Source organism: Pongo pygmaeus, chromosome 9 (assembly GCF_028885625.2).
Source record: "Pongo pygmaeus isolate AG05252 chromosome 9, NHGRI_mPonPyg2-v2.0_pri, whole genome shotgun sequence".
Classification (NCBI taxonomy): domain Eukaryota; kingdom Metazoa; phylum Chordata; class Mammalia; order Primates; family Hominidae; genus Pongo; species Pongo pygmaeus.
Genome location: NC_072382.2, coordinates 132,231,308 through 132,258,417, shown reverse-complemented (window position 1 = coordinate 132,258,417; position 27,110 = coordinate 132,231,308). Strand labels below are relative to the sequence as shown.

At 52.7% G+C, this 27,110-nt stretch overlaps 1 protein-coding gene across 2 annotated transcripts; it reads left to right on the top strand.

Annotated features, from left to right (window-relative positions):
- Window positions 1-898: 898 nt before the first annotated feature.
- ADAMTS8 (ADAM metallopeptidase with thrombospondin type 1 motif 8) lies at window positions 899-24,747 on the top strand. 2 transcript variants are annotated; one of them, XM_054441094.2, is made up of 9 exons: window positions 899-1,938; window positions 10,258-10,497; window positions 12,457-12,592; window positions 13,197-13,364; window positions 14,701-15,002; window positions 17,938-18,121; window positions 20,602-20,774; window positions 20,904-21,079; window positions 23,541-24,747. In XM_054441094.2, exons 1-9 carry the CDS (start codon window positions 1,222-1,224, stop codon window positions 24,109-24,111), a joined length of 2,667 nt encoding a protein of 888 aa, XP_054297069.2. In that variant the 5' UTR covers window positions 899-1,221; the 3' UTR covers window positions 24,112-24,747. The 2 variants fall into 2 exon arrangements, with proteins under 2 accessions (XP_054297069.2, XP_063527698.1); XM_063671628.1 differs by having other exon boundaries at window positions 1,092-1,938; window positions 14,749-15,002; window positions 23,541-24,741.
- The last annotated feature ends 2,363 nt before the right edge of the window (window positions 24,748-27,110 follow it).

Genomic DNA, 27,110 nt, shown 5'->3' with positions numbered 1-27,110 from the left:
CTAGGGGGCAGTGGTGACATGGGACAGAATGAATTCACCTCATACACATTTATACCTGGGGCTGTGGGCAATGCAGTGAAAGGGCCTGCCACCTTACTTGAAGTCCCGGGCAACTAGCAGTATCCAGAAGAGAAGACCGTTTTCAGGGACTGGAGGTCTGTTTCCCTCTTGGGGAAATGCTAACTTCCAACCTCACTGCTGGTAACTTACCACTGTGCTGGCCTCTGCCCCACCTGCCCTCTAACATGACAGCGAGAGTCCCTCTTAGGGTTAACCAGGTGAGTTGTTTTTTGTTTTGTTTTTGTTTTCCCCATCTTCAGTTTGGAGTGAAAGTTAGGAAGGCTGTGCAGTAGTGATGAGAGGAGGGCATGATTTTAGCATGACCTTTTCCCCCTCTGCCTTTATGCTTTACAATGAAAAGCTCTGGAACCTTCTCCCCACACAGTCGGATCTCCGGAGGGATCTGCAGGGATCCCAACAGTGTCGGGCTCTGCAGTCGGACTCTGCAGGGATCCGAACAGGGTCGCTGAGACCAGTGCACAAGCCTCTTCGGAGGATGCATCCTGGACTCGGCCGCAGAGGAGGAAGCGGTTGGGGTCTCCCAAGGACTCTTTCTAAAGGGTCAGTCCAGCATGGTAGGGGTTAACGTGGGTCCGCGCGTAAAGGGAAAGGAAAGAAGTTGTAGTTGACACTTCAGGGGGGCGGGTGGCGGACGGGTCTCGCTGCCTGATTGGTTTTGCATTGCATCCCAATTTTTTTTCTCCGCTCTCTCTCCCTCTTTTCAGTTTCTCTCTCTGATCCCAGGGGAGGGGAAACGGGAATAGTGAGAGATCAAAAATAAACCTCTTATGTCAAGCCGGGAAGGAAGTATAAATAAGAAGGGCTCGGCAGCCCACTCGGTGCTTCCCGGGGCGGGGAGGAGGCAGGAGGCGGCTGCGCGGGGCCGGCGCGGGCAGGGGCGGAGGACGGGCGCACGCGGGCCGGGGCCAGCTGCTCGCGCTCGGCTCGGGGGCGGCGGCGCGGGAGGAGCGGGCTGCGCCAGCCAGAGGGGCCGCCGGGGGAGCGCTCCCGCCGCCGGGCCCCGCGGGCCGAGTCGGCCTTGCATCCGATCGATTCCGCTTTTCCTGGAGAGAGCGGCCGGGCCGCGCTCGGGCCGCCAGCACCTGCCCGCGCCTGGCGGGCTTCTTCCCTCTCCTGCGCGCAGTCACCGCCGCAGCCCCCATGCTCCCCGCCCCCGCCGCCCCCCGGTGGCCTCCGCTCCTGCTGCTGCTGCTGCTGCCGCCGCTGGCCCGCGGCGCCCCGGCCCGGCCCGCAGCAGGGGGGCAGGCCTCGGAGCTGGTGGTGCCCACGCGGTTGCCCGGCAGCGCGGATGAGCTCGCGCTCCACCTGTCCGCCTTCGGCAAGGGCTTCGTGCTGCGCCTGGCGCCCGACGACAGCTTCCTGGCGCCCGAGTTCAAGATCGAGCGCCTCGGGGGCTCCGGCCGGGCGACCGGGGGCGAGCGGGGGCTGCGCGGCTGCTTCTTCTCCGGCACCGTGAATGGGGAGCCCGAGTCGCTGGCGGCGGTCAGCCTGTGCCGCGGGCTGAGCGGCTCCTTCCTGCTGGACGGCGAGGAGTTCACCATCCAGCCGCAGGGCGCGGGGGGCTCCCTGGGTCAGCCGCATCGCCTGCAGCGCTGGGGTCCCGCCGGAGCCCGCCCCCTCCCGCGAGGACCCGAGTGGGAGGTGGAGACGGGAGAGGGTCAGAGGCAGCAGAGAGGAGACAACGAGGAGGACAGCAAGGAGGAGAGCCAAGAAGAGGAGGCAGAAGGCGCTAGCGAGCTGCCACCGCCCCTGGGGGCCACGAGTAGGACCAAGCGGTTTGTGTCTGAGGCGCGCTTCGTGGAGACGCTGCTGGTGGCCGATGCGTCCATGGCTGCCTTCTACGGGGCCGACCTGCAGGTAGGACTGAGAGCCTCCTCCAGCCACCGTGCCCGGAGGCCCCCCAGACGCCTCCCAGCGTCTCTAAAATCTCCCCTTCCAACCCCTCTGAGAAAAAAAAAAAAACAAAAAAAAAACAGCCCTCCCCACTCATCTTCTCCAGCCTTACCCCAAACGAGATTCTCTCCTTTCTGAGAAAGAGCAGTAACTCTTTTCTGAACTTCTGCCACCCTGGCTCCCTGCGCCCCCACCCCCAGGTCCCTTCCAGTTTAGAGTGGGGCTGCGACGCCCAACCCTCTCATCCGAATCTCCCGCGGCACGTGGCACACTGACCCGAAAGTGGGTATCAACGCATTCCCCGGCACCTGCCTCTCCCAGCAGAGATGAAAATTGAGCGTTTAGGAATAGCTCCCACTCCCACCCCTCAGCCCTCTACTGCCTCCAGATCTGAGAGGCTCCCAGGGAAAGGCAGATGGGATGGAAAGAGATGGCTGTCTGATTCCCTTGGGTATGGAGGTCGCCATAAGCAAAAGACATTGTTTGAAAGGAGCTGAACCTGGAGAGGGGCTGCCCAGCTTCTGTGCAGCCAGCTGGTTGTGATCAATGCAGCATGGACTACCTTGCCAACCTGGCGCTCAGCCCCGACAGAACTTGGCAGTGCCAGCAGCCAGCACAAGAGGGAGGGGCAGAGAACTTCTGCCTGGGGGCTCAGCCCAGAAACTGAAGCTTTGGTGGAAACGCGAGGGGTGTAGGGGCTGGGACCAGCTCTTTCGGTGTAAATGCCTCTAGTAAAGCCAGACCCACAGTTGGTCCACCCAGCTGCCCTTAGCCCAGACACAGCTCTTACCTAAACAGGGGAGAAAAACAGAGTCCAGGGGATGGCTACCTGACCAGACCATTTCTGACTAGATGCAAAGATGGTGCTGACTCAGCAGGAGGTGTCTGTGTTGCCCTAAACCCCAATTTCTCCCCTAAAGACCAGGTGAAGGCTTTTCCAGGAGGAAAAGAGGGTAAGGGTTCCAGGAGAGGGGTACTCTTTGCCCCTAGGGAGCACAGAACTAGAGATGTGCCAGGGAAGGAAGAACTGACCTGCCCAGACGTCATAGTTCCCTGAAACAGGGATCCTGGCAGTGCGGCAGCTAAGCTGACACTTTGTGGTGATGGCATCCTTGGCCGGGACCCAATACTAGGCTCAGCCTGTGCCCGACCGCTGGGGGCCCCAAGGGCATAGGCATCGTCTGTGCAGAATAGTCCAGACAAGGAGGCGATCAGCCTTCTGTTTCTCACCCCATCTTTCCCACCCTCTATCACTGGGAAAGGCAGGGTAGGAAAGACCCAGGGGGAAACAGATGCATAGGATGGGAAGTGCTGTGGGTGAGAGTCCACGTGGCTGCTCCTCTGGCTACTGCAGGTGCTGACTACACCCCAGGGAGGCACCCCCGCAAGCTCTTGTGGTATTTGCTTCCTCAAAAGCAGGGCAGAGCAGCTTTGGGTCACGCTGATTTAATACCTGTTTCCCTGCCTGCCCTGAGAGCAGGGAGCGGTGGGAGCACCAGCCCTCTCCTCTGACTCCTTTCTTTAAGCAAGTACTAGAGACTGTGGCAGAAGAGGGGTGAGAAGACGGCTTCTCCCATCTCTTTAGGACCCCCACACCTGGCTCCTAGGGGGCTCCACCAGAAAGAAGCTAAGATGGCTGGGCACGGTGGCTCAAGCCTGTAATCCCAGCACTTTAGGAGGCCGAGGCGGGCAGATCGCGAGGTCAGGATATCAAGACCATCCTGGCTAACATGGTGAAACCTCGTCTCTACTAAAAATACAAAAAAATTAGCTAGGCGTGGTGGTGGGCGCCTGTAGTCCCAGCTACTCGGGAGGCTGCGGCAGGAGAATGGCGTCAACCCAGGAGACAGGGCTTGCAGTGAGCGGAGACCACGCCACTGCACTGCAGCCTGGGTGACAGAGCAACACTCCATCTTAAAAAAAAAAAAAAAAAAGGAACAGAAAAAAAAAGAAAGAAGCTAAGATGCACCCACTGCAAACGCAGAGCGGGGTGCTGTGCCCGTCTACCCGCACACACGGAACAGATTCTGACATCTGCCTGAGAACCAAAACATAGGAAAGCCAACGAGAACTCTGTGCCAGCAGAGAAAGTCCGTTTTTCAGCCTTCAGGGCCAGACTGTCTCACTCTCTCAGCTGATCACCTGGACACTGGAGATAACTGAGTATTTGCCTCAGGGACATACTCGCATCTCCAGACATCCTAGCTATCTAGAGGCAGACATGCTCTGAGGCCCGACCCCAGGATGCCCAGGCTGCTGAAGCAGGAGACTCTGCTGGGGTTTGCACTCAATTTTGTTCCCTTCAGCTTAAAGTCCAGGTTTGCTGCCCCAGGCAATTCAGCTTTCTCTGTGTTGGAGATACCCGGGCATTGCCATCCTCATGAGACTCCTGACCGGGTGATCTGGCTCCTGCTTGCCCCACTCCCCATCCCCCACAAACACGCATTTCTGGACCTTTCCCAGCTGCACATTGGCACCTGCACACCCAGCCAGCCCACCTGGACCAGGAGAGCGCAGCAAAACAGGCATCGGACATCTCTGAAGGCTGAGTTCCTCTCCCTAGGGGGTTGACTTCTTAGTCTCACCTGGAAGGAAAGTCTTCCCTCAGGGAGACTAGCCCCGCCACCTCCACCCCGGGTCTCATGTCCCATCCCACCTGCGCTCCTGCTGCCACTGTGGCGGGTGGGGGAAGGACTGAGGTACAGCTGTGTCCAGGACCACCCTCGGGCCCCTCCACTACTATGAGCTGACCAGCCTCGGAGATGCTGCAGGACAGGCGTGACTGTCTCAGCTCAGTCCCCTGCACTTCCGAAAACAGGTCCATGAGCCCAGCTGAGAGAAGAATGAAAATCAAGTTCCCGTGCCTCAAGACCTTGGCTGCCCACACCCACCTCCTGCAAATGGAAGCCAGTCCTTTATATGTAGACCTCATTCACACAGAGGGAAGGCACTCTGGGGTGATTACTCTTGGTAATCAGGGGTGTGTGAGGATGAGAACAGCCTTTACCTCTCTAGGGCTTAGAGTTCCTCATCTGTGAAGTGAGACACCTGGACTAGGTGATCAATCCTGGTCTAAGCACCTGTGTGGCTGTTTCGTGATGAGCCGGTCTTCTGGAAGGTTTAGCCACTCTCTGAACATGTTCAATTCACAGCGTGGTTGTATACACATCACCTCCATGAAAATACCAGTGAGGGGGGCAGAGGAAGACTGCACAGCTCGCAGAGGAAGACTGCACAGCTCACAGAGGACATGTGGCTTCCTCAGGATCAGACAGCACTGATCAGGATCAGTAAGTGGCAGGGCTGGACCTGCAGCCCAAGTCTCCCAAAGCTGAATCCTGCACACTGTTATCCCACCAGGCGGCCTCTTTCTCAGGACTAGGGTCTGTGGCTCTGTCGACCCTCTGATACTTGCTTATGTTGTGGGAGTGGGTCCTTAAATCCAGCAGTTCAAAGCCGTCCAGGCCCACTGTGAGGCCCTATCCTGCAAAGAAACCACCATGGAGGCTGAGAGAAAGAACGCACCACTGCCAAGGCTGGTCTCACTGTTAAGCGACAATGAAGTTTTCCAGAACTCTGTTAATTGAGTTCATTTAATCCCATGACAAAAGGGGCCCCTGTCTCCCACCTTCTTATCTGGTTTCGGAGTTAAGGAGCTCAGACAGAGGGGCCTTTCTGAAAGGAGGGACCACCTGGGAAGACTCCATTAGCTCCGTCTACATCTAGCTGCTGCTCACTGTCCCCTGTGTGAACCCGGGGCGAGATGGAGTGAGGGGCAGCATGGCAGTGCCCACTCTCGCCAGCCTGGGACGCCTGTCCCGCCAGTGCTTCTGCAGTGAGCAGAGTTTTCGAGTCCTCTTCTTAGCAGAGAGGGTCCGAAAAGTGGCGCTTATCTTCCCAAAGGCCAGCAGAACACTCGCAGGAGGTCAGATTCTGGGAACTGATTTCAGGGACAGCTGTCACAGCCATCTCCATGCCCCCTTACCTGCATGCTCTGGGGAAAATGTCTTCCACAAGACACTAGATACTAGAGTGGGCATGCAGCCTAGGTTGTCCAGCAGCATCCCAGTTTCTGCCTGTTCTGGCATAATTATTAACACTACCGTCTTTCCCTCTCAAGGGTGTCCTGGTTTGGATGACAACACAAACAGATTCATGTCCCCCCGTCCTCTGTGGCTACCAGGGAGAAAAACAAGTGTTATATGTGTGTGATGTCCTTCCCATTGGCAAAGAATGCATCTTTTCCATCTCTTATGTCTGCTGCAGTCAGAATGATTATGGAGTATTTCCCAAAGAAAATGTCTCAGTGTCCAAAGATCACCCCTCCCCCATCCCCCAGGAGGTGGGGTGTGCATAGGCAATGAAAGGAGGACTTGCTGCTTTACAAGCCTTGGGTTCGCTTTGGCTAGGCTGCAGTTTTCCTTACAGCAGCAAAGATGGGTGGCAGTTAGTGCAGAGACTAAGAACATAGACTTTGGAATGAAATCGAAATAATGTAGTGTCCTCGAGCAAGTCACCTATTTCTCTGTACCTCGATTATTTCAGGTAGGAGCAGTTATACCAACGTCCTAGCCTTGTCTTGAGGATGTAAGAAAATATGGAATGCACCTGACCTGGTGCCTGGTTCAGACGACATACTCAGCAAGGCATGGCTATTACTAGAGTTGCCTTCGGTGATGGAAACCATTTGTTAGAGCGGGGAGGATGGGCTGGCCCATGCCATCAGAGTGTCGGCCACCGCTGTTTCAGCTTTGCTATTCCACACGGCAGAGGAACCTTCTCTTTCAGCTTGCCCATGCTCAGTGGTGAAGGCTGACTTGTAGTTCAGCGTAAGTGTATGCTTTGAAGGCGCAACATTGCCCTTTGCTGCTTGCAGAACAAGAGGAGATGAAGCATGTGATGCAGGTTGCTCTCTTTTCTCCTCTCCCTTCTTTCCTCTTGCTTTGCTTCTCCATCTCCACACCCCCAGCTCAGTCTCAGGCCCTAGAGACATCAGATAGGAAGAGGGAATGCACCAGATGCTGAAGCAAGAGCTTCCCGGGGCCACTTTTCCTCACCTGGCCTCCCACCAGGCGCGCTGCAAGGGAAAGCAGTGGAGCTGCAAGTGAAGCACAAACCGGCTCAGTGTAATGACATCAGGGCGGGAGGAGGCCGGCCCGTCCCCATCACCCACCGCAGCTGGCTTCAGCTACCACAGGAGCTCCGAGGAAGGAATCTCCTTGTTTGTATCTCAAAGAACCAAAAGGGGCTCTGGCCTACCCAACTGGCCAGGGTGTTGTTATTTTTTTTTTAATTCATTATTTTTTTTTAATAGAGACAGGATCTCACTGTGTTTCCCAGGCTGGTCTCAAGTGATTCTCCCACCTTTGCCTTCCAAAGTGCTGGGGTTACAGACAGGAGCCACCGTCACTGGCCTGATGTTCATCTCTACTCCAGGTCCTGGGGTCACTCATGCAGGAGCAGACTCCCTAAAAAGTGCTGCCTCTCCCTAACAAAAGTGAAGAGTATGGGATCCCCAAGTCATTCAAGAGCAGGTTGTTTGACCACCCCGGCTGGGCTGACCGTGGGCTCCCACCTACCTGCCGTGGTTTGGGGAGTGGCTGCTGTGCTGATGCGTCTGCTCCTCAGGGGGGCCAGGACCCCGTTCACATTCTTCACACGCAGCCTGCACTGGTGTGGGGAGCAGGGAGGTGTAAATCTGCACCAGGTGGTGGAGCAAGCCATCTGACTTCCTCCTTCACCAGCCGCAGGCCTGATCCCCATGGGACTCTCAGTCAGGCCGTCCTCTGGGCCCAGGGGACTAGGGGAGAATCAAAGCCTCACAGCCCCGAGGTCACCCACCTCACCCAAGCTCAATGGTCCTTCTCCCTAGAGAAGTGTGAGACACACCGCATGTATAAGGCATTCCTGTGGTCATTTCTCAGAAGAGCGGACTGGGAGGGGAAAACCAAAAACTCAGTAGAACAAGAGATAAGGAGAGGCCAATGGGATCGGGATCTGGGATTCTGAAGGGAACACTGGACCACAGAATCCTCCTAGCCTTCTTGAAAATGAAAAGTATCTTCTGAGACAGTGGCCAGAAAGACCTTCAGATGTCCTGAAGTCCAGCCCACCCCTTGAAGCTAAATGGCTCTGAAGCTGGCCCTGCCTGACAGCTATGCACTGTCTGGAGAAGACAATGATATGAGCATCCCGAGCTGCAGAGAAGGAGGCTCCCTGGGAACCTTAGGGCCAGGAAGCTCCTTGTGCTGTCTCGCCCCGATCTTCAAGCAGCAGTTTCTCCTGCACGAAGATCGGGAGTTAACCCTCACCTTCCTCCGGTCTTCACTGAGGACGTGAGCACTGCTTCATCTCTCACTCAGCCTCCCTCTGATCTGCTCAATGTGGGCACACAGACTTGCCCCAACCTCCTGTCTTTAGCTCCTTGTGCTGAGCTGTCTCGGCCCCGAAGCTTAGCAGCTGGTGTTCCTTAGCTTTACACCTTCCTTGTACGACCTCATCTTCCCCATTTTGAGATTGTGAAACTGGGACTCAACGGGAAGAAATCTTGGGATGACGGTTGCAGTTTGCCTCAGAAGAAATTCCAGGGGTTGGTCCCTGGCCCATGAGACCCTGGTCCTTCTTAGAGAGCAGGATACTGTTGGCCTCCTGGAAGCAGCAAAGACCCGGCCAGGAGTTCGTCTCGGCAAGCCACCATTCCTCAGCGCTCACCCCCGGTTGCATAATGATGTGATTGCTTTTTTTCCCTCCAGAATCCAACTCCAGGAGCAAGTGCCAAGTTTCAGCCTTGTTGATAAGATGTTTACATCAGCCTAAACATTGCTGGAGTGCTTGACACGCCAAGTAACCTGCCAACCCCTGCTTGTAGGGCTAACAAAATACCTGGCTCATTGCCTGCGAGGTGAACAGACAGATCCCATTCACAAATAATGGGATTCATCTGGAACGCCCACACGTGGCCTCACCCGATGGAATGTCCCTCTCTACCCTTTCCTTTCTCCTCCTTCCACTCCCATCTTCCAGATCACAGGAGAAGAGGAAGAGGGGCTCCCGAGAGGTGGTGATCTAGGGATCGGAGAGGCAGGGCAAGCAGGTGCTGCCCAGCTGACCACACTCCAGGCTCAAGGAACACCCACCTCTGCCTCTGTGTCTCCCCTTCCACGAAATGCTCAAAGAGGGCCACTTCAAGGGGTCGCCGAGGCAGGAGAGCGAGTTCCCATCTGGCCTCCTCTCCAAGCCTTGGAATCCAGCGGGGGAGCAGTTGGCAGCCCAGGGACAAGACAGAGGCCAAGCAGTGATGTATGCTCTGTTGGCCAGCCTGGGTGGAAGGGATAGCAGGTGAGATCCGAAGCACATGGGTCCTCTTAGGCCCACGGGATCCTCTCAAGCCCCAGTCAGGAGGGAATGAGCCCTTCAGGGCTGTCCAGGCAGACACCAGGAAGCCATGCCCTGGGAAACCTAATGAGAGCACGGTGGACCTCAGAGACAGGCACACCTGGGCTGGCCTCCTGGTTTCAATAGCTGTGTGACCTTTGACAAGTTAATTTGCATGACCTTCCTCATTCGTGAAATGGAATTACAGTACCTTCGTCACAGTTATTGTGAGAATTCAATGAGGTAATGTGGCAGAGTAGCTGTTGTTAGGAGTGATTATCACAGCAAAGTTTTCAGTGTTAACAATTCCCACCCCAAAGAGTAGAGTTACCCCAACAGACAACAGGAAAATGTTCAGCTGGATTCTAAGAGGGAATGCTACTAACCTTGAGCACTCAGAACTTTGCTTCTGGCTGAGGCCGGGGACGGGTGGGGGTGGTTGGCAGGGAGACGGTGTCAGGATTAAGGCAGAATAAGCCATGCCGTCCAGTAGAACTTTCTATCTGCACATTCCAGTGCAGTAGCCACGAGCCATATATGACTATTGATGCACTAGAAATGTGGCCTGTGCCGCACTATAAGTTTAAGGTTTTGGATTTTAACTAATTTGGATTTAGGTCGTCACGTGAAGCTGTTCTGGATGTTAGACACGCAAGTTCGGAGCAAGGCAGGTCTGGGTTCAAAGACCACTGTTCATGCATCAGCTTTGTGACCTTGTGCAGGTTCTTGAGCCTGTTTTCTCACATGCAAAATGAAGGGAGTAGCACGGAGGCCTCGGGGGTATTTTGAGGCTTTGGTAAGAATCTGACGCTCGGCCCCATAACAAGAGGTGATGGCAGCAGACAGGCCAGGCCGAGGGCCCTGAGACTTAACCCTTCACTCTGCCTCTTGTCTCCTCCTTCCTGACAGAACCACATCCTGACGTTAATGTCTGTGGCAGCCCGAATCTACAAACACCCCAGCATCAAGAGTTCCATCAACCTGATGGTGGTAAAAGTGCTGATCGTAGAAGATGAAAAATGGGGCCCAGAGGTGTCCGACAACGGGGGGCTTACACTGCGTAACTTCTGCAACTGGCAGCGGCGTTTCAACCAGCCCAGCGACCGCCACCCGGAGCACTACGACACGGCCATCCTGCTCACCAGACAGGTCCGTGCCTGGCTCCGGAAGCCCTGGGGAGGAAGGGAGACGGGATGGGCAGATCAAAGGGAGGACCACGAGGCCTGCCCAAACATGGGAAACATCTCCCTGCCGGCCCCAGCTGGACGCCAGAGCCTCATGCCCAGAATGATGAGGAGGAGGTCATGAGGACAAGTGTGAGGTATTTGCAAGGGAAGGAGAAGAATCTTGTAAGGGCTCTCTTCCAAAAGTTTGTGACCAGCTGTCTCCTGAGGTCACACATAACAAGAAGAAATGGGCTCGAGCTGCCCAGTGAGAGATCTGGGCTTGGAATGAAGAGAGTAGTTCTAGCTGCAGTGGTTGTAAAACACAGGGGCAGGTAGCCAGGGGGTCCTCTCAAGATTTGCCCACAGCAGGAGGGCTGCCCACCTACACGGCATGACTTCAACAGACAGCTTCCTGAAAGCAAGAGAGTGATCCTGTGTGCCGGGCCCTGTCTGCTCCTTCAGTCTCATAAGGGCCCCACGGGGCAGGTCCTGGTGTTATCCCCATTTTGTAACAGAGAAAACTGAGGCACAGAGTGGCCACACAGCTCTCTTGCCACGTAGCGGCAGCGCCCATAGTCCAGCCAAGACAGTGCTGCTGTAGAGTCGTGTTCTGAATGACTGTGCTGTCCTGTCCCCCACAAAAAGCCTTTGAAGTCCCAGCCAGCCCTAGGATGCAGCCAGCCCTAGGATGCAGCCAGCTTGTAACATAGAGCAGGCTCCCTTACATGAGTGGCTGATGTGAAGACAGACGGAGATTTCCCAATCTTGTCACTCAGAAATCCATCTTGATAGCCTTTGTATTTTATATTCTTTTTGGTTTTTAATTTTGTTTTGTTTTGTTTTGTTTGAGACAAGGTCTCGCTCTGTCACCCAGGCTGGAGTGCAATGGCACAATCACAGCTCACTGCAGCCTCTGCCTGCTAGGTCCAAATGATCCACCCACCTCAGCCTCCTGAGTAGCTGAGACCACAAGTGCAAGCCACCTTGCCCAGCTAATTTTTTTTTTTTTTTTTTTTGTTACTTTTTGTAGGGACGGGGTTTCACTATATTGCCCAGCCTGGTCTCCAGCTCCTGGACTCAAGCAATCTACCTGCCTCAGCCTCTCAAAATGCTGAGATTACAGACCGTTTTTATTTTTTAACAAAAGGAAATTTCACGGGTTACTCTCCAATTTAGAAAGATGGGAGTTGGGTGAACTGGCTTGACCATAAACACAAAAAGAACCAATAAAGCGAGGCCACTAGGTGGGATATCCAGATGCGTTGAAACTGCTGTTGCGTCCTCCTCCTTAAAAAAGGTCAGCCAGGCACATGGCAAGCGCCTGTAGTCCCAGCTACTTGGGAGGCTGAGGTAAGAGAATCTCTTGTGCCCAGGAGTTTGAGGCTAAGTGAGCTACAATTACTCCTGTGAATAGCCACTGCATTCTAGCCTGGGCAACATAGCCAGACCTCGTCTCTAAAGTTTAATTTAGGATGGGCACAGTGGCTCACGCCTGGAATCCCAGCACTTTGGGAGGCCGAGAGAGCCGGATTGTCTGAGGTCAGGAGTTCGAGACCAGCCTGGATAACATGGTGAAACCCTGTCTCTACTAAAAATACAAAAATTAGCCAGGTGTGGTGGTGCACGCCTGTAGTCCTAACTACTTGGGAGGCTGAGGTAGGAGAATCACCTCAACCGCGGAAGCAGAGGATGCAGTGAGCTGAGATCGTGCCACTGCACTCCAGCCTGGATGACAGAGCAAGACTGCCTCTTAAAAAAAAAAAAATAATTTAATTTAATTTAAAAGCTCAATAAATGCAGGTGATGCACAGGCCAGCAAGCATGCTATGGGACGCTCAATGGTCCGCTCCCACGTGCACGCTGGCCACCCCCAGCCCTGCAGGCCTGCAGCACACCCCACACACACACTGATACACTCTCTTGCTCTCTCCTCGCCAAGCAGAACTTCTGTGGGCAGGAGGGGCTGTGTGACACCCTGGGTGTGGCAGACATCGGGACCATTTGTGACCCCAACAAAAGCTGCTCCGTGATCGAGGATGAGGGGCTCCAGGCGGCCCACACCCTGGCCCATGAACTAGGTAAGATTTGCTGTGCCAAAGCCCACTTCCCCACATCAGAGGGCACTGCTCTTCTGGATCCAAGGTTGCGTAGATCCTAAGGAATAGGCAGCCCTCGCTTAGGAATAGCTCTTCCTAATTTTGACAGGGTGACTGTATACAAACAGATCCTGCGCTTGACAGTGCTGAACACAACTCCACTCCTACCCCCGAGCACATGGCCAAAATACCAAAGCAGCATCCCACACGATTATCACAGGTCACCGGGCAAATGCCAGGACACCAGACACGTGCTGGGGTGGAGGCGTGGAGCTGTGCACGAGCTAAGCCGTGGGATCTGGGGGAAGAACAATGGTCCAGGGACTGTCATGTAAGAGAGCAAATAATAGAGCTAGATCCAAATTCCAAGACGGGCTGAGGCAGAAAATAAAGGGGTAACTGTGTTTCTCAGTCATCTGAGAACGCGTCCTGGAAGAGCAAAGCGCAGGGGAAAGCTTTACGCAGAAATCTTCGGAGAGTGAGGGGGTGGCTGCTCCCCTGAGGAGCTCCATCTCTGTCCCTAGCTGGGCCGGGTGGGGCACCCTCAGGCAGGACAGGGCAGAGTGAACCAGGCCTCTCTCCCCAGGGCACGTCCTCAGCATGCCCCACGACGATTCCAAGCCCTGCACGCGGCTCTTCGGGCCCATGGGCAAGCACCACATGATGGCGCCGCTGTTCGTCCACCTGAACCAGACGCTGCCCTGGTCCCCCTGCAGCGCCATGTACCTCACGGAGCTTCTGGACGGCGGGCACGGTAGGCACCAGCGGCCCAACCATACTTGTCCCCATGGGCCTCCTTCCACTGGTGCTGGCGCAGGGACCCCCTCCAGCTGTGCCTCCTCACAGGGCCCTTAGAGCTGAGTCCCCCGCCAGCCTCCCATGCTGGGGCATTCACACCACCCCCGAAGTCTGCTCTTCCTGGCCCCATCTTCCAGCAGCCGAGTTCTGGGCTAATTTAGATTAGTCACAAAGCAGGGGGAAGTCATCCGAGAAGGTTGTCTGAAGGAGGAGGGTTTGAGCAGCGCTTGAAGGAATAGAAGCACATAGCACAGAGGAGAGACGAACCTACAACAGCTCAGGCGTGACAGAGGCAGTGACTGTGTCCTGTGAGAGCAGGAGGGTGGGGAGCTGGTTCAAAGGACTGGAGCCAGGCATGGGGTGTGCACTTGTGGTCCCAGATACTCATGAGGCTGAGGCAGGAGGATCACTTGAGCCCAGGAGGTCAAGGCTACCAGTAAGCCGTGATCACGCCACTGACTCCAGCCTGGGTGACAGAAAGAGATGCCATCTCTTTAAAAAAAAAAAAAAAAGGCCGGGTGTAGTGGCTTATGCCTGTAATCCCAGCACTTTGGGAGGCTGAGGCAGGTGGATCACAAGGTCAGGAGTTCGAGACCAGCCTGTCCAACATGGTGAAACCCCATCTCTACTAAAAATACAAAAAATTAGCCTGGCGTGGTAGCACACGCCTGTAGTCCCAGCTATTCAGGAGGCTGAAGCAGAAGAATCACTTGAACCTGGGAGGCGGAGGTTGCAGTGAGCCGAGATCGAGCCACTGCACTCCAGCCTGGGCAACAGAGCTAGACTTCGTCTCAAAAAAAAAAATTGCTTCTCAGAAGAGGGGATTAAAGAAAAAACAATGTTAAGTGGTTGGAATTGTTGGTAAAGTAATGAAATATTCTAGATCCTTCTCACTGAGGGACACAGGGACATGTATGATGCAAAAATAAGATTATCCAGACAGCATTGGTTGGTCTTCATTTGCATATGCTGTGACTTTTAGGAGCACGGTTAGGTTGTGATGCGAATGAATATTGTGTTAGCTGGCATTCACTGGGTACACACTGAATGTAGGGGGCAATGCTTCCTGGATACTCAGGACAGCAAAGGAAAGTCCGTCCTGAAAAGCATTTGCAACTGATAGTCAAAAATTGGGCATGCTCTCACTAGATCATCGAGTGGTGACAGCTTTTAGTTGGAGGTCAAGAAGTCGTGACACCTAGACCTTCAGTGCCATCCATCACAGGCCATGAAGAGTGGAGAGGGCGGCAGCCCTGCGCACGTTCTTACACCCCTGCTTCCTCTTTTCCCAGGAGACTGTCTCCTGGATGCCCCTGCTGCGGCCCTGCCCCTCCCCACAGGCCTCCCGGGCCGCATGGCCCTGTACCAGCTGGACCAGCAGTGCAGGCAGATCTTTGGGCCGGATTTCCGCCACTGCCCCAACACCTCTGCTCAGGACGTCTGCGCCCAGCTTTGGTGCCACACTGATGGGGCCGAGCCCCTGTGCCACACGAAGAATGGCAGCCTGCCCTGGGCTGACGGCACACCGTGCGGGCCTGGGCACCTCTGCTCAGAAGGCAGCTGTCTACCTGAGGAGGAAGTGGAGAGGCCCAAGGTGAGGGACAGCCCCTGAGGATAGCGGGGAGGAGAAAGGATAAACAAAAGGAAATGGGGAGGACTGAGGGCTGTTCTCAAGGAGGAAACCACACTTGAGAGTCGTTAACCGAGAGACAGCCAGGCAGAGCGGCTCACACCGGAATCCCAGCACTTTGGGAAGCTGAGGCAGAAGGATCACTTGAACCGAGACCAGCCTGGGCAACATAGTGAGATCCTGTCTGTACAAAAAAATAAAAAATAAGTCGGGCGTGGTGACTCACACTTGTAGTCCGAGCTACTCAGAAGGTGGAGGCAGGGAGATCACTTGATCTCAGGAATTTGAGGCTGCAGTGAACCATGATCATGCCACTGCGCTCTAGTCTGGGCAACAGAGGGAGACCCTGTCTCCAAAAAAAAAAAAAAAAAAAGGAAATTTCGGGCCAGGCTGCAACATAGGACTTCTAGGTAAAATCACTCATCTTGTAACAAACAAACCAAAGCATATTTATCCACACAGTGAGGAGCCCGTGAAGGCTATCCCCTCAGTCAGTGGGTTGACACTGCCATGGCTCCAGACATTAGCGAGCTGCTTTGGGCTGACTCAGGGCTGGTGCAGATGCAGATTGGTGAGAGGTGTGGAGACAGGAAGGTGGGCACACAACAGGCTGGAGCCACCGTCAATTCCATCATGAACGCAGACAGACACGTGGAATAAATTCCATCAAGAATTGAGTGGAAAGTATTCACAGCCTGCCCGTGCTTGAACTGAATGCATAATTACAGGTTGGGAGAATGAGAGCAGTTGTGGGAATTCCGGACTCAAAGAGGAGGACAGGAGACAGATTCAGAGCTGCCTCTGGCCAGGCAGAAAAAAACTTGGCCCAGGAGAGAGTAAACTCACAAGAAAAACCAAGGCAGTGCCAGTGAGGGTTTTTAAATGATTCACTTCTTTGCCCTGCTCTGAATACATCCAAACTGTGAGGCTGATCACATTTCTCTTACTGTGAGTCATGGAGTCATCACTGTGAAGCAGCATCCACCGAGTTTCACAGCCCGGTCCCCGCCAGCGCTGAATCGCCAGGGTGGCCCGAGCACTCCTCAGTGCATGTCTTTTGCACTGAGCCTTGGGAGCCTGCCTGCACCAGGTAAGCTCCATGCTCTTGTCCTAAGCCTGAGCTGGCACAGGATTCATGGACTGATCCTCAGCCACCTCCCATTCACCTTGTTCATTCTCATCACATGTCATGGAGGGGAGAGGAGAGGGATCTGCCACCAGTCCCAGAGCACAGCCGAGCTAAGTGCAGGGAGAGGTTGACATGAAATGATCGTGGAATGATGTGTGGCCTCTATTTTTAAGAAGTCAGATCAGAAAATACATATTTATAGAATCAGGCCGGGTGCTGTAATCCAGTACTTTGGGAGGCCAAGGCGGGTGGATCACCTGAGGTCAGGAGTTCAAGACCAGCCTCACCAACATGGTGAAACCCTGTCTCTACTAAAAATACAACAATTAGCCAGGTGTGGTGGCGGGTGCCTGTAATCCCAGCTACTCCAGAGGCCAAGACAGGAGAATCACTTGAACCCAGGAGGCGGCAGTTGCAGTGAGCCAAGATCACACCACTGTACTTTGGCCTGGGCAACAGAGCAAGACTTTCAAGAAAGAAAGAAAGTGAGAAAGAAAGAGAGAAAGAGAGAGAGAAAGAAAGTGAGAAAGAGAGAAAGAATATATACATAGAATCATATCTTTTGTAAAATAAAAGCATTGCATTTTTATGATGATATATTCAGAGCAAAAGTATGAAAAATATTGGTGAAAATCATGTTAATGGTTTTATCTGGGTAGTGGTGTTTTAAAGAAGTGTTAATTTCTTTTTTACACTTTTCTGCATTTTTTTATTTGTCGTATGAGCAACTATTACTTTTATAATTTTTAAAAAATCATTTTCATTTTGAATACTCTATGAACCTTTGGGCATACAGCATTCAAAAGGGCAAAGCTTTGTTCCCATAGGTCAGTTGTAAAATGGGAAGCAGGGCCAGGCATGGTGGCTCACACTTGTAATCCCAGTACTTTGGGAGGCCGAGGCGGGTTGATCACTTGAGATCAGGAGTTCAAGACCAGCATGGCCAACATGGTGAAACCCCATCTCTACTAAAAATACAAAACTTAGCCAGGCATGGAGGTGTGTGCCTGTAATCCCAGCTATTCGGGAGGCCGAGGCACAAGAATTGCTTGAACCCAGGAGGCGGAGGTTGCAGTGAGCCGAGATCACACCTTTGCACTCCAGCCTTGGCGACAGAGCAAAACTCTGTCAAAAAAAAAAAAAAAAAGAAGCAATTCTGTTTCTTTTCCAGGCATTATCCTATCACTGGAGCCAGTGGCTGGTAGACTATGGCAACACCTCCCAGGGTTGCTTCCTTTAGACCAGAGTTCCTCTACCTTGGCACTAAGGACACTTGGGCCTGGATAATGGTTACTGTGGGGCCTGTGCATTGCTGGATGTTGAGCAGCATCCCTGGCCTCTACCCACTAGATGTGGTAACGTACACCCTCCACAGCTGCAGCCACCAGAATATCTCCAGACATTGCCAAATGTGCCCTGGAGGGCAGAATTCGCCCCAATGGAGAAACACTGCATTATATGCAACCTTATTCCCATAAAAGAGTGTCATTCATTCATTCAGCAGATAGTCTGTTGAGCACCTTACTAAGCATAAGGCACTGTTTTAGGCGCTGAGGAGTCAGTAGTGAATGAGTCCAGCCTGGTCTCTGTGCTCACAAAGCCATGCAGGCCACACAGTCATTAAACAAATGATTGAGGCAGTTTACAGCACTCCATGCGCCAAGATGAGAATGACTAGATGAGGAAGCCAGGGCTTTGGCCACCCAGTGGCATAGACACTGAAGCCTCCTGGCCTTTGCTCCTCATTCAGTGTGCCATTGTATGTTGCAGCCCGTGGTAGATGGAGGCTGGGCACCGTGGGGACCCTGGGGAGAATGTTCTCGGACCTGTGGAGGAGGAGTACAGTTTTCGCACCGTGAGTGCAAGGACCCCGAGCCTCAGAATGGAGGAAGATACTGCCTGGGTCGGAGAGCCAAGTACCAGTCATGCCACACGGAGGAGTGCCCCCCTGACGGTAACTACCACTCAGGGCCGCCCCTGCCAGAGCAGCTACTATCATTGCTGTGGCACATCCCCAGAGGATGTGTAAAGTGGGAGTAAAGTGGGTGTCCCAGGATATAGAGTTACTCCCAGAGGGGAGTAAAGTGGGTCTCCTGGGATGTAGAGTTTTGCCTGTGATCTCCACCTAAATGGGTTCTGCAAGGTTCCAATCCCAGGGGCAGCTCTCAGGGACCCGGGACAGCTCTCATAGTGTTCAGAGAGCCTGGCAAAGTCAAGGAGAGAAATTACGCTCATCTTCCAAGATGTGGAGAGAAGGACATCACTCCCAACCAAACTTATTGGGGAGGAGCCTCTGCAGAGGGGCTGGTGTCTAGGAAACTAATCCTCCTGGAGGCATCGGAACCCTCATCTGTGTGCAGAATGGAAGCATTTTCCAAAGCAAGTGTCAGAGCCAAACCTCCAAGGTCTTTCTAGCCAAAATTCAGCCCAGGGCAGAGGGAGGATTTCTGAATCTGATTCCTGTGCACATTCCTTCTGAGAAGAGTTGCCCATCTTCCCTTGGGGCCATGGCAACTGTTTGACAGAATCTTCCCAGGAAGCAATACTACCTCTCCCTCCCCTTGGCATATTCCTATCCCCAGTACCTGCTGGAAACCACAAACATTAACTTAGAGGCAGTAAAGGGGCAGCAGCAAACTCGTGAGAGGGAAATCATTACAAGGTTTTTCCCCGCCATCCCATCCAGCTGCCCAGTGTGCAGCTCCAGGAAGGATTGGCAGGCAAGAAAAATCAGGCAGAGCCTTTGGAGAGATTCAGCCATGGGAAAAGACATTGGCGTTGTGTTGATGTCTCATAGGAGAATCTGTAGGCTTTGTGGTTTCACAAGACAAGAAGGATCCACAATGGTTTGAGGCTCTAGAAACTTTGCCCTGGAATTTTGTGAGAGTTTGCCTGGCATACGGGGTGAGACATTGCTGGGAAAGGAGGAGGACAGGAATGAATATAGGGTGCAAGGTAGGCGTGGACGAAAAGTGATGTCATGATTTCAGATGCACCAAAGTCTGCCATTATTGTCGAGTATTTTTTAGTACTTTTTGTGTGTCTAGGACTATAAAAATGTATGAAAATGTAAAAGGCATGGTCTCTGTCCTTAAGGAGCTTGCAGTCCAATTAGAGACCCAAATCCCTTTAACACAGCCATTAACGTTTCAATGGATGAGTCACAGACCCTAGATTGGTGAGGGGCTCGGAGAAAGGAAAGGCTGGGTGAGCGGAAGCTTTGAAGGGAGTTAGGACTGAGCAGAGTCTGGAGGACTGAGATGGGGTGAGGTGTGAGGGGACCTGCCAGGGTGGAGGAAAGGTGTGAGAAGGGCCCTCATTCGCTTAGGTGGAATCAAGCAAAGCACACCATTATGTCAAGGCCAGACCACAGAGGTCCTTGAAGGCTGACACAGTATCTGGGGGTTATCTGTGCCACCTGTCCCATCAAGTCACCTGGAATCTCCTGCAGACACAGCCTAGACCCCCGCAGCTGCACTGACTTAGAGTCTCAGGCGTGGAGTGTGGCATCTGCCTTGGCAAAGTCTCCCCAGGCATTCAGATGCACAGTTTGGGCAGAGAACCTTGGCAGGAAGAACAGCTTTAATTTTAGGATTTGGGGGTGGAAAGCAACCCACATCTAACTTCAGATGGGTTGGTCTGGCAGCGGCACGTGGCAGGATGGAGAGGAGGCAGGCACAGGTCCCCATGAAGCCAGCAGGCCTGGGCTTGTGGTGGTGAGAGTGGGATGCCATCGTTTTAAATCACAGATTGTCCTGAATACAGTGTGGGTCTTTGTGACAGTTTGGAAATAGCAGATAGAGATGCTCAAATGTTCAGGAGATACCAGGATACCAGTCTCAGACTTGAGCATGGTAAGATCAGCAAATGAAAGTCAAGACAGTTCGTAGAAGGACCATCAGGAGCTTGGCCATGCTGAGTTGGAGGTAATCATAGTACATACAAACGGAGCTCCCCAGAGACACACAGCATTACAGAATGTGGGTGTAGGGGCAAGATTGGAGCTAGACATGTAGATTTAGGAGTCTTTGGATTCATGTCCAGTGTCACTGAGGAAATCGATACTGCACAATTAGTTGTGTCCTAAGAATATAGCTCCACGTGCCATTCTGTGCCTTCGAAGCTTACTGAATTGTTCCCTGTTGCTCCCTGAGTGTATTCACCTGTAAAGTACGATGAGTCTCTTTCCCTAATGGAAAGGGCATTTATCCTAGAAAGCCCAGCAGGAGGCTGGAGGCTCCTTTCCTTGCCCTTTTGAGTAAGGGTCACACATGCATCTAGGAATGTTATGCCCAGAAGACACTGGCCCTGGGTCCCTGGGTTGAGTTCAAAACCAAAAGAAAGAAGAAAAGTGCTGTAAATTCGGGATTTCTCCACCGGGTGCTCCTGCTTCGGCATGGGTGTCACCTCCATGCCATTTCTTCCTTTTTCTAGGGAAGAGCTTCAGGGAGCAGCAGTGTGAGAAGTATAATGCCTACAATTACACTGACATGGACGGGAATCTGCTGCAGTGGGTCCCCAAGTATACTGGGGTATCCCCCCGGGACCGCTGCAAGTTGTTCTGCCGAGCCCGGGGGAGGAGTGAGTTCAAAGTGTTTGAGGCCAAGGTGAGAATCACCCTGGGACTCAGAATCCAGAGATGGGGAAGAAGGTCGCCTGACCCCACACCCCCGCCCCCCGGCAGGCTGCTTCTGTGCTCAACACGCCCTCCCTCACCTTCCCTTTCCCCGTTGCAGGTGATTGATGGCACCCTGTGTGGGCCAGAGACACTGGCCATCTGTGTCCGTGGCCAGTGTGTCAAGGCCGGCTGTGACCATGTGGTGGACTCGCCTCGGAAGCTGGACAAATGCGGGGTGTGTGGGGGCAAAGGCAACTCCTGCAGGAAGGTCTCCGGGTCCCTCACCCCCACCAGGTGAGTCTCCCCAGGAGCTCTGTACCTTGCTTGGTAGAAGAGCATAATGGGCTTTGCACTCTGATAGGCCCAAATTTGAATTGTGGCTGCTACTTAATAGCTGTGAGGGTTGGGCAAGTTATTTAAACTCTCCGAGCTTCAGTTTCTTTATAAAATGTCAGCAGTATCTCTATCTCAGAGTCGTCATAAGGATTTCCTGAGATGGGATGTGCACTTGGCAGTGTCGAGCTCATAGAAAAGATAGAACACAGGGCAGCCATGACTTTTACGAGGGCTGGAGGCCATGTGGATAGGGAGCTGTCATCTCTGAGTCAGTCGAGCCACACTGAGTAACCTGGACCTCTGCCAGAAAACAGCTCTCCCAGGCCTGTTTTGGGAAGGACGTCTCACCCTAAGTCTGGCAAGCCCTGTCATTTCTGCAGATGGATCTTCAGAGAAGGGGGTTACCAAAAAGGGGCCCTGGCAGCCTCAGGGCTTTCATGAATCTGAGAACCCCAGACACTTTGTTCTCATCCTAATGCCCCACATTCATAAAACTCCAAGGATTTTCCAAAGTGCTTTCATTTCCATGGTCTTGTTTGATTTGTGAAATAAGTCCATGAGGTGACTAAGGCCAATACTATTCTTCATTTTGCAGAGGAAGAAATTAAGGCACAGAAAGACTGAATGACTTTTCTAAGGTCATATTGATGGTTAATGACAGCCAGAAGAGAACCTAGTTTTCCTAAGTCCTGGATGACTTTTGTCTCCCATTCCATGTACTTCCTGGAGAGTAAGGGCAAGGTCGGGTGTTTTATACGGGCCACACTCTGCCTCTCTGCCTCCAGTACATCAATGTGTCCTAGGGGTTATGTGAGCATCCACCTATCCAACCATTTCCCCCACTCACGGTCTCAGAGTTTTTGAGAAGTGTTCACTGTATTGTTTTCTACCTAGTGAAGCTCACAAACCCTGCCCCATTCTCTGTGTGTGTGTGTGTGTGTGTGTGTGTGTGTGTGTCTGTCTGTACATCTCTCATCTCACCAGTCTGAGAGAACAGAATCAGCCTACAGCAGGCAATTTGGGACTGTTTTCATTTTTTCATTTTTTTAAATTTATTTTTATTATTTTGAGACAGAGTCTCACTCTGTCGCCTAGGCTGGAGTGCAGTGGCACAATCTTGGCTCACTGCAACCTCTGCTTCCCAGGTTCAAGCAATTCTCCTGCCTCAGCTTCCCAGGTAGCTGGGATTACAGGCATGCACCACCACACCCAGCTAATTTTTGTATTTTTAGTAGAGACGGGGTTTCATCATGTTGGCCAGGCTGGTCTTGAACTCCTGGCATCAAGTGATCCACCCGCCTTGGCCTCCCAAAGTGCTGGGATTGTGGGTATGAGCCACTGCGCCCTGCCTTGGAACTCTTTTTACATTTAAGCTCAAAAGACACAGAAAAAGAGAAGCAGACACTATTCAGATACTGGGTCCCTTGGCCACTTTCCCTCAGGCTTTAGACAGATGGGCCTGTGGACACTCTCAGAGTCTGAGACTAAGCAGCTAGCCCCAGCTGGACATACGGTAAGAAGAGCAAAAAGCCCGCCTGACCATTTGCCTCACTTTCTCCCCAGCCTACGGAACCCAGATTTCCAGAAAAGAACAAACAACTAATCTTTCTTCATCCTACCTAAAGCCCTAAGCCTATAATGGACTGGAAACAGTTTCCCAAAACAGCATCCTATCATTCCAGAAGCACAGTGCTCATGGTGCCTGGGCTCTCCCAGAAGGTGGCTTCAAAGAAGCAGGCTTGAACCCCCAACTCCCAACCCCACCCTGATCCCACCCTAGGGCCATATTCATCAAATATTAGGAGCCGACTGACTCAAAGAGGTGGTGTGAAATTTCCCTCCTGTTCACGTTCTGGAAGGGGTGTGTGGAACAGTTTTTTCCATGTGGGTTTGAGCTCTGGGCGTGGAGGTGGCCAATCAAAGTTGTATACCAGTGCAAGGAACTAGAGGTATTTGAGATCACATTTGACAGGTGCCAGGTTTGGCTACACCAGCGCAGCTTTCCACATCCTTCTGGGTTCTCCTCCTCTCTATGCTGTTCTCAACACCCACATACCTCAACTCCTCAACCACACTTTTGAAATAGAGTTGCCAGATGAAGCAAAAACCCTTGAAAATCCCAATGTACAAGACATTTCTGTCTGCCTAAACAGCTAATTTATTGAGAACTTTGAGGCAACTTGAAATAGAGTTGAAATAGAGTTGCCAGATGAAGCAAACACCCTTGAAAATCCCAATGTACAAGACATTTCTGTCTGCCTAAACAGCTAATTTATTGAGAACTTTGAGGCAACTTACTTAATTACTTGCTTTGTTTTTTTCTTGTCTGCCACCTGGGATGCCCACTTCAGTCTCCAAGGCATCATGACCTAGGCTGGGCAGCCACTGGTCTAAGGGTGTCTTTCTGTTTCTATCACAGTTATGGCTACAATGACATTGTCACCATCCCAGCTGGTGCCACTAATATTGACGTGAAGCAGCGGAGCCACCCGGGTGTGCAGCACGATGGGAACTACCTGGCGCTGAAGACGGCTGATGGGCAATACCTGCTCAACGGCAACCTGGCCATCTCTGCCATAGAGCAGGACATCTTGGTGAAGGGGACCATCCTGAAGTACAGCGGCTCCATCGCCACCCTGGAGCGCCTGCAGAGCTTCCGGCCCTTGCCAGAGCCTCTGACAGTGCAGCTCCTGACAGTCCCTGGTGAGGTCTTCCCCGCAAAAGTCAAATACACCTTCTTTGTTCCTAATGACGTGGACTTCAGCATGCAGAGCAGCAAAGAGAGAGCAACCACCAACATCATCCAGCCGCTGCTCCACACACAGTGGGTGCTGGGGGACTGGTCTGAGTGCTCCAGCACCTGCGGGGCCGGCTGGCAGAGGCGAACTGTAGAGTGCAGGGACCCCTCCGGCCAGGCCTCTGCCACCTGCAACAAGGCTCTGAAACCCGAGGATGCCAAGCCCTGCGAAAGCCAGCTGTGCCCCCTGTGATTCAGGGGGGCAGGGGCCAGTCTTGTGCTCCCGGACGTGGGGTACTGAGGTGCAGGCAAGGGTCTCCACTGTGGTGACTGTGTCCCTTGGCCATACCAAGGCAGCATGGCCCACCCAGGCCTCCCTATGCAGCAACCCCTCCAGTACTGCACAAATTCCTAAGGGGGAAGAGGAGAGGGGATGGGGCGGCAGACCCTATCATCAGCTGTCCAGTGGACTGGACCTTGCTCGGGTTCAAGCAGAGGGCATAGGTTAAAAGGTAAAAGTGCACTTATTGACTCAGACAGGACACTCCGCGTCAGTCTGTTTGCAAAGGACTAGCAAACTAAAATGAAAAAAAAAATTCTATCTGGTTTCCCCGATAAATAATCTACCTCAGAGGGGAAAAAATTAGTACAAGAGAGGCATGGGGCAGGGAGTCAATGGTGAATGTCAAAGCAGGCTCCAAAGCTGGACCCCAAGCTGTCTTCAAGAATGACCACGACTGTCTTCAGTGTTAAAATCCATCACCTAAAGGCCCGCAGCATCGCAGGGTTGTGGAGAGCCACATGTTCTCAGGCTGCCACCTGCAGGGGTGGATCCATTTCAAGTATTTATGCAAATGTGTCTCTGAACTAAAGTGTGATCTTATGCCAATGCAGTGGTCTGGTCTGATTCATTGTTTCTTTGGAAAGGGCAGGGACCTAGAACCCAGGGATGGAGGCTGAAACTAGGTCAGCTCATGTTGAACTCATGCTGGGCAGCTGGCTCCCTGCCTGCTCTGGATCCTCACAGGCCTGCAGAATCCAGCTCATTCGGGCAACTTTCATTTGCATGATCTAGACCAGTGGTTCCCAAGGTTTCATTAGGATCATCTAGAGGGCTGTGAAAACAGATTGTGAGGCTGGGCACAGTGGCTCACACCTGTCATTCCAGCACTTTGGGAGGCCGAGGCAGGAGGATTGCTTGAGCCCAGGAGTTCAAGACCAGCCATGACAACATGGCGAGACCCTGTTTCTACAAAAAATTAAAAAACGAAATCAGTCGGTCGTGGTAGTGCAGGCCTGTAGTCTCAGCTACTCAGGAGGCTGAGGTGGGAGGGTCACTTGAGCCCAGGAGGTTGAGGCTGCAAGGAGCCATTTTTGTGCCACTGTACTCCAGCCTGGATGACAGAGTGAGACCCTGTCTCAAAAAAAAAAAAAAAAAGAAAGAAAGAAAGAAAAGAAAACACAGATTGTGGGGCCCCATCCCCAGAGTTTCTGATCTAATGGTTGGGGTGGCCTGAGAATCTGCATTTCTAACAAGTTCCTAGTGACTGACATGGAGGCTGCTGGTTTGGGAACCACACTGTGAACGCCTGTGCTACAGGAAACGTCCAGCTGGGAGATCACAATTGTTATGCGATGCCTTTGGGCTCGTCATTCTTGAGAAAGAATATCCCCTTCCTCTCTGTGAGCCACCCCATCATCCTCTTACATGCTGCCTGCCTCCTTTTAGTCTAGCTGGGGGCACCAGATCCTCTTAGCCCCTACTCCGCTCCATAGCTCCTCATCTCTCCTGTGTCTCGGAGGAACTCTGGCTCAGTCTTCCCCTGGTCTGGTGCAGAGGGAACTTACTTAGTCCCTGATCACAAATGGGTGACAAGAAACAGACATCAAGAAATGACATTCTAGCAAAAGAAGGAAAATACCCAAATGTGCATCTTGGCTTTTTTCACCACCTGTGCCCCCTTTGTCCTCCCATTCAGATATCTGGCACCACAGGCAGAGAGGATGCTGTAGGGGCACTAGGCGAGGCCATGGGATTCCAGCCCCACTGTTCCCCTTAGCTGCTCTCTACACGATGACAGCTGACACAGAGTGGGTCACTCCTTCTTGTCTGCCTACTCTTTTCAGCGAGTGGGAGGCTGGGCTTACCTAAGCATAAACAGGCACACACACAGGCATGTTGTCGATGACTAGCAAAACCAGACTCTTTCCCTGCTGTGCACCAGTTTTGTGGAGGCTGATGTATGTTTCCACAACTCTTCATCGCCCTCCATTTCTCACTCTCCCCCAAATAAGGCCAAGTGTGTCCCCCTTAACGGCCTAAGCCAGGCCAGCTGTGCCATCCCTGCTCCCTGCATCATTACCAGGCACAGCTTTTGCCCTGGAGTTCAGCTGGCAGCAGAGCTGCTGATGTGCAAAGCAGAATGGAATCCAGCTTCGCTCTCCCAGCTGTGTGGGCTCGGTGAGCTCTCAGAACGCATACTTGTTTGTGTCTGGAAATTCAACAGCTGCAGCCCAGGGACTCAGAAAACAGATCTGCAGAGGAAGACCACACCATTATCTGCCCCAGCCAACCACGACCACTCTGTTAACCCACAGAAGGAAAGAAGACTGTATTTCCTCTGCTGAAAGATTGTGTTTTCCAGCTAGTGCTCCTAATGGAAACTGGTACTCTCTTCTAATGGGAGGCCCCGACTCGGCAGGTAATTTGGTCATTAATCTGAATCCTCCAGGCACCTGCCAGAAATACTTCGAAGGTGGTACAGTAGCATAAAGTTAATTTCCAACCTTTCATTTTTAAGATAAGTGAATCTTTGTCTGGGGTTTATCCTCTGCCCTTTATTCCTCTATCGCAGATCAGAGGGTTTTGTGAATTTACAAAAGTATGCAATATTACCATTCCCAGTCCATTCTAGCAGACCACACCCTCTCCCAGGAATATATTCCAGGGGTGGTAGGACCCATCTCACTAGATTCGCATCTTGTTCTCTGATGATGTCCACCTGGTTCTATATCCTTTGTGCTTGAACTTTTTAACCAAGTGACCCTCTTAATGAGGACTCTTCCTCTTTTCTGGTGTCCAAACATGTCACCCTTCCTGTTTTCCTCTGGAGTGTGCTTCGGAGTTGTTTCAAACCACCCCTCCCTCCCCACACCCCCCAAAAAACAAAACTACAAATGACAAGAACAATCGGAAAGTTCTTAAGGGATATTGGCTTTTGCTTTGTCTTGATATTTCCCACTTGTGGTCCA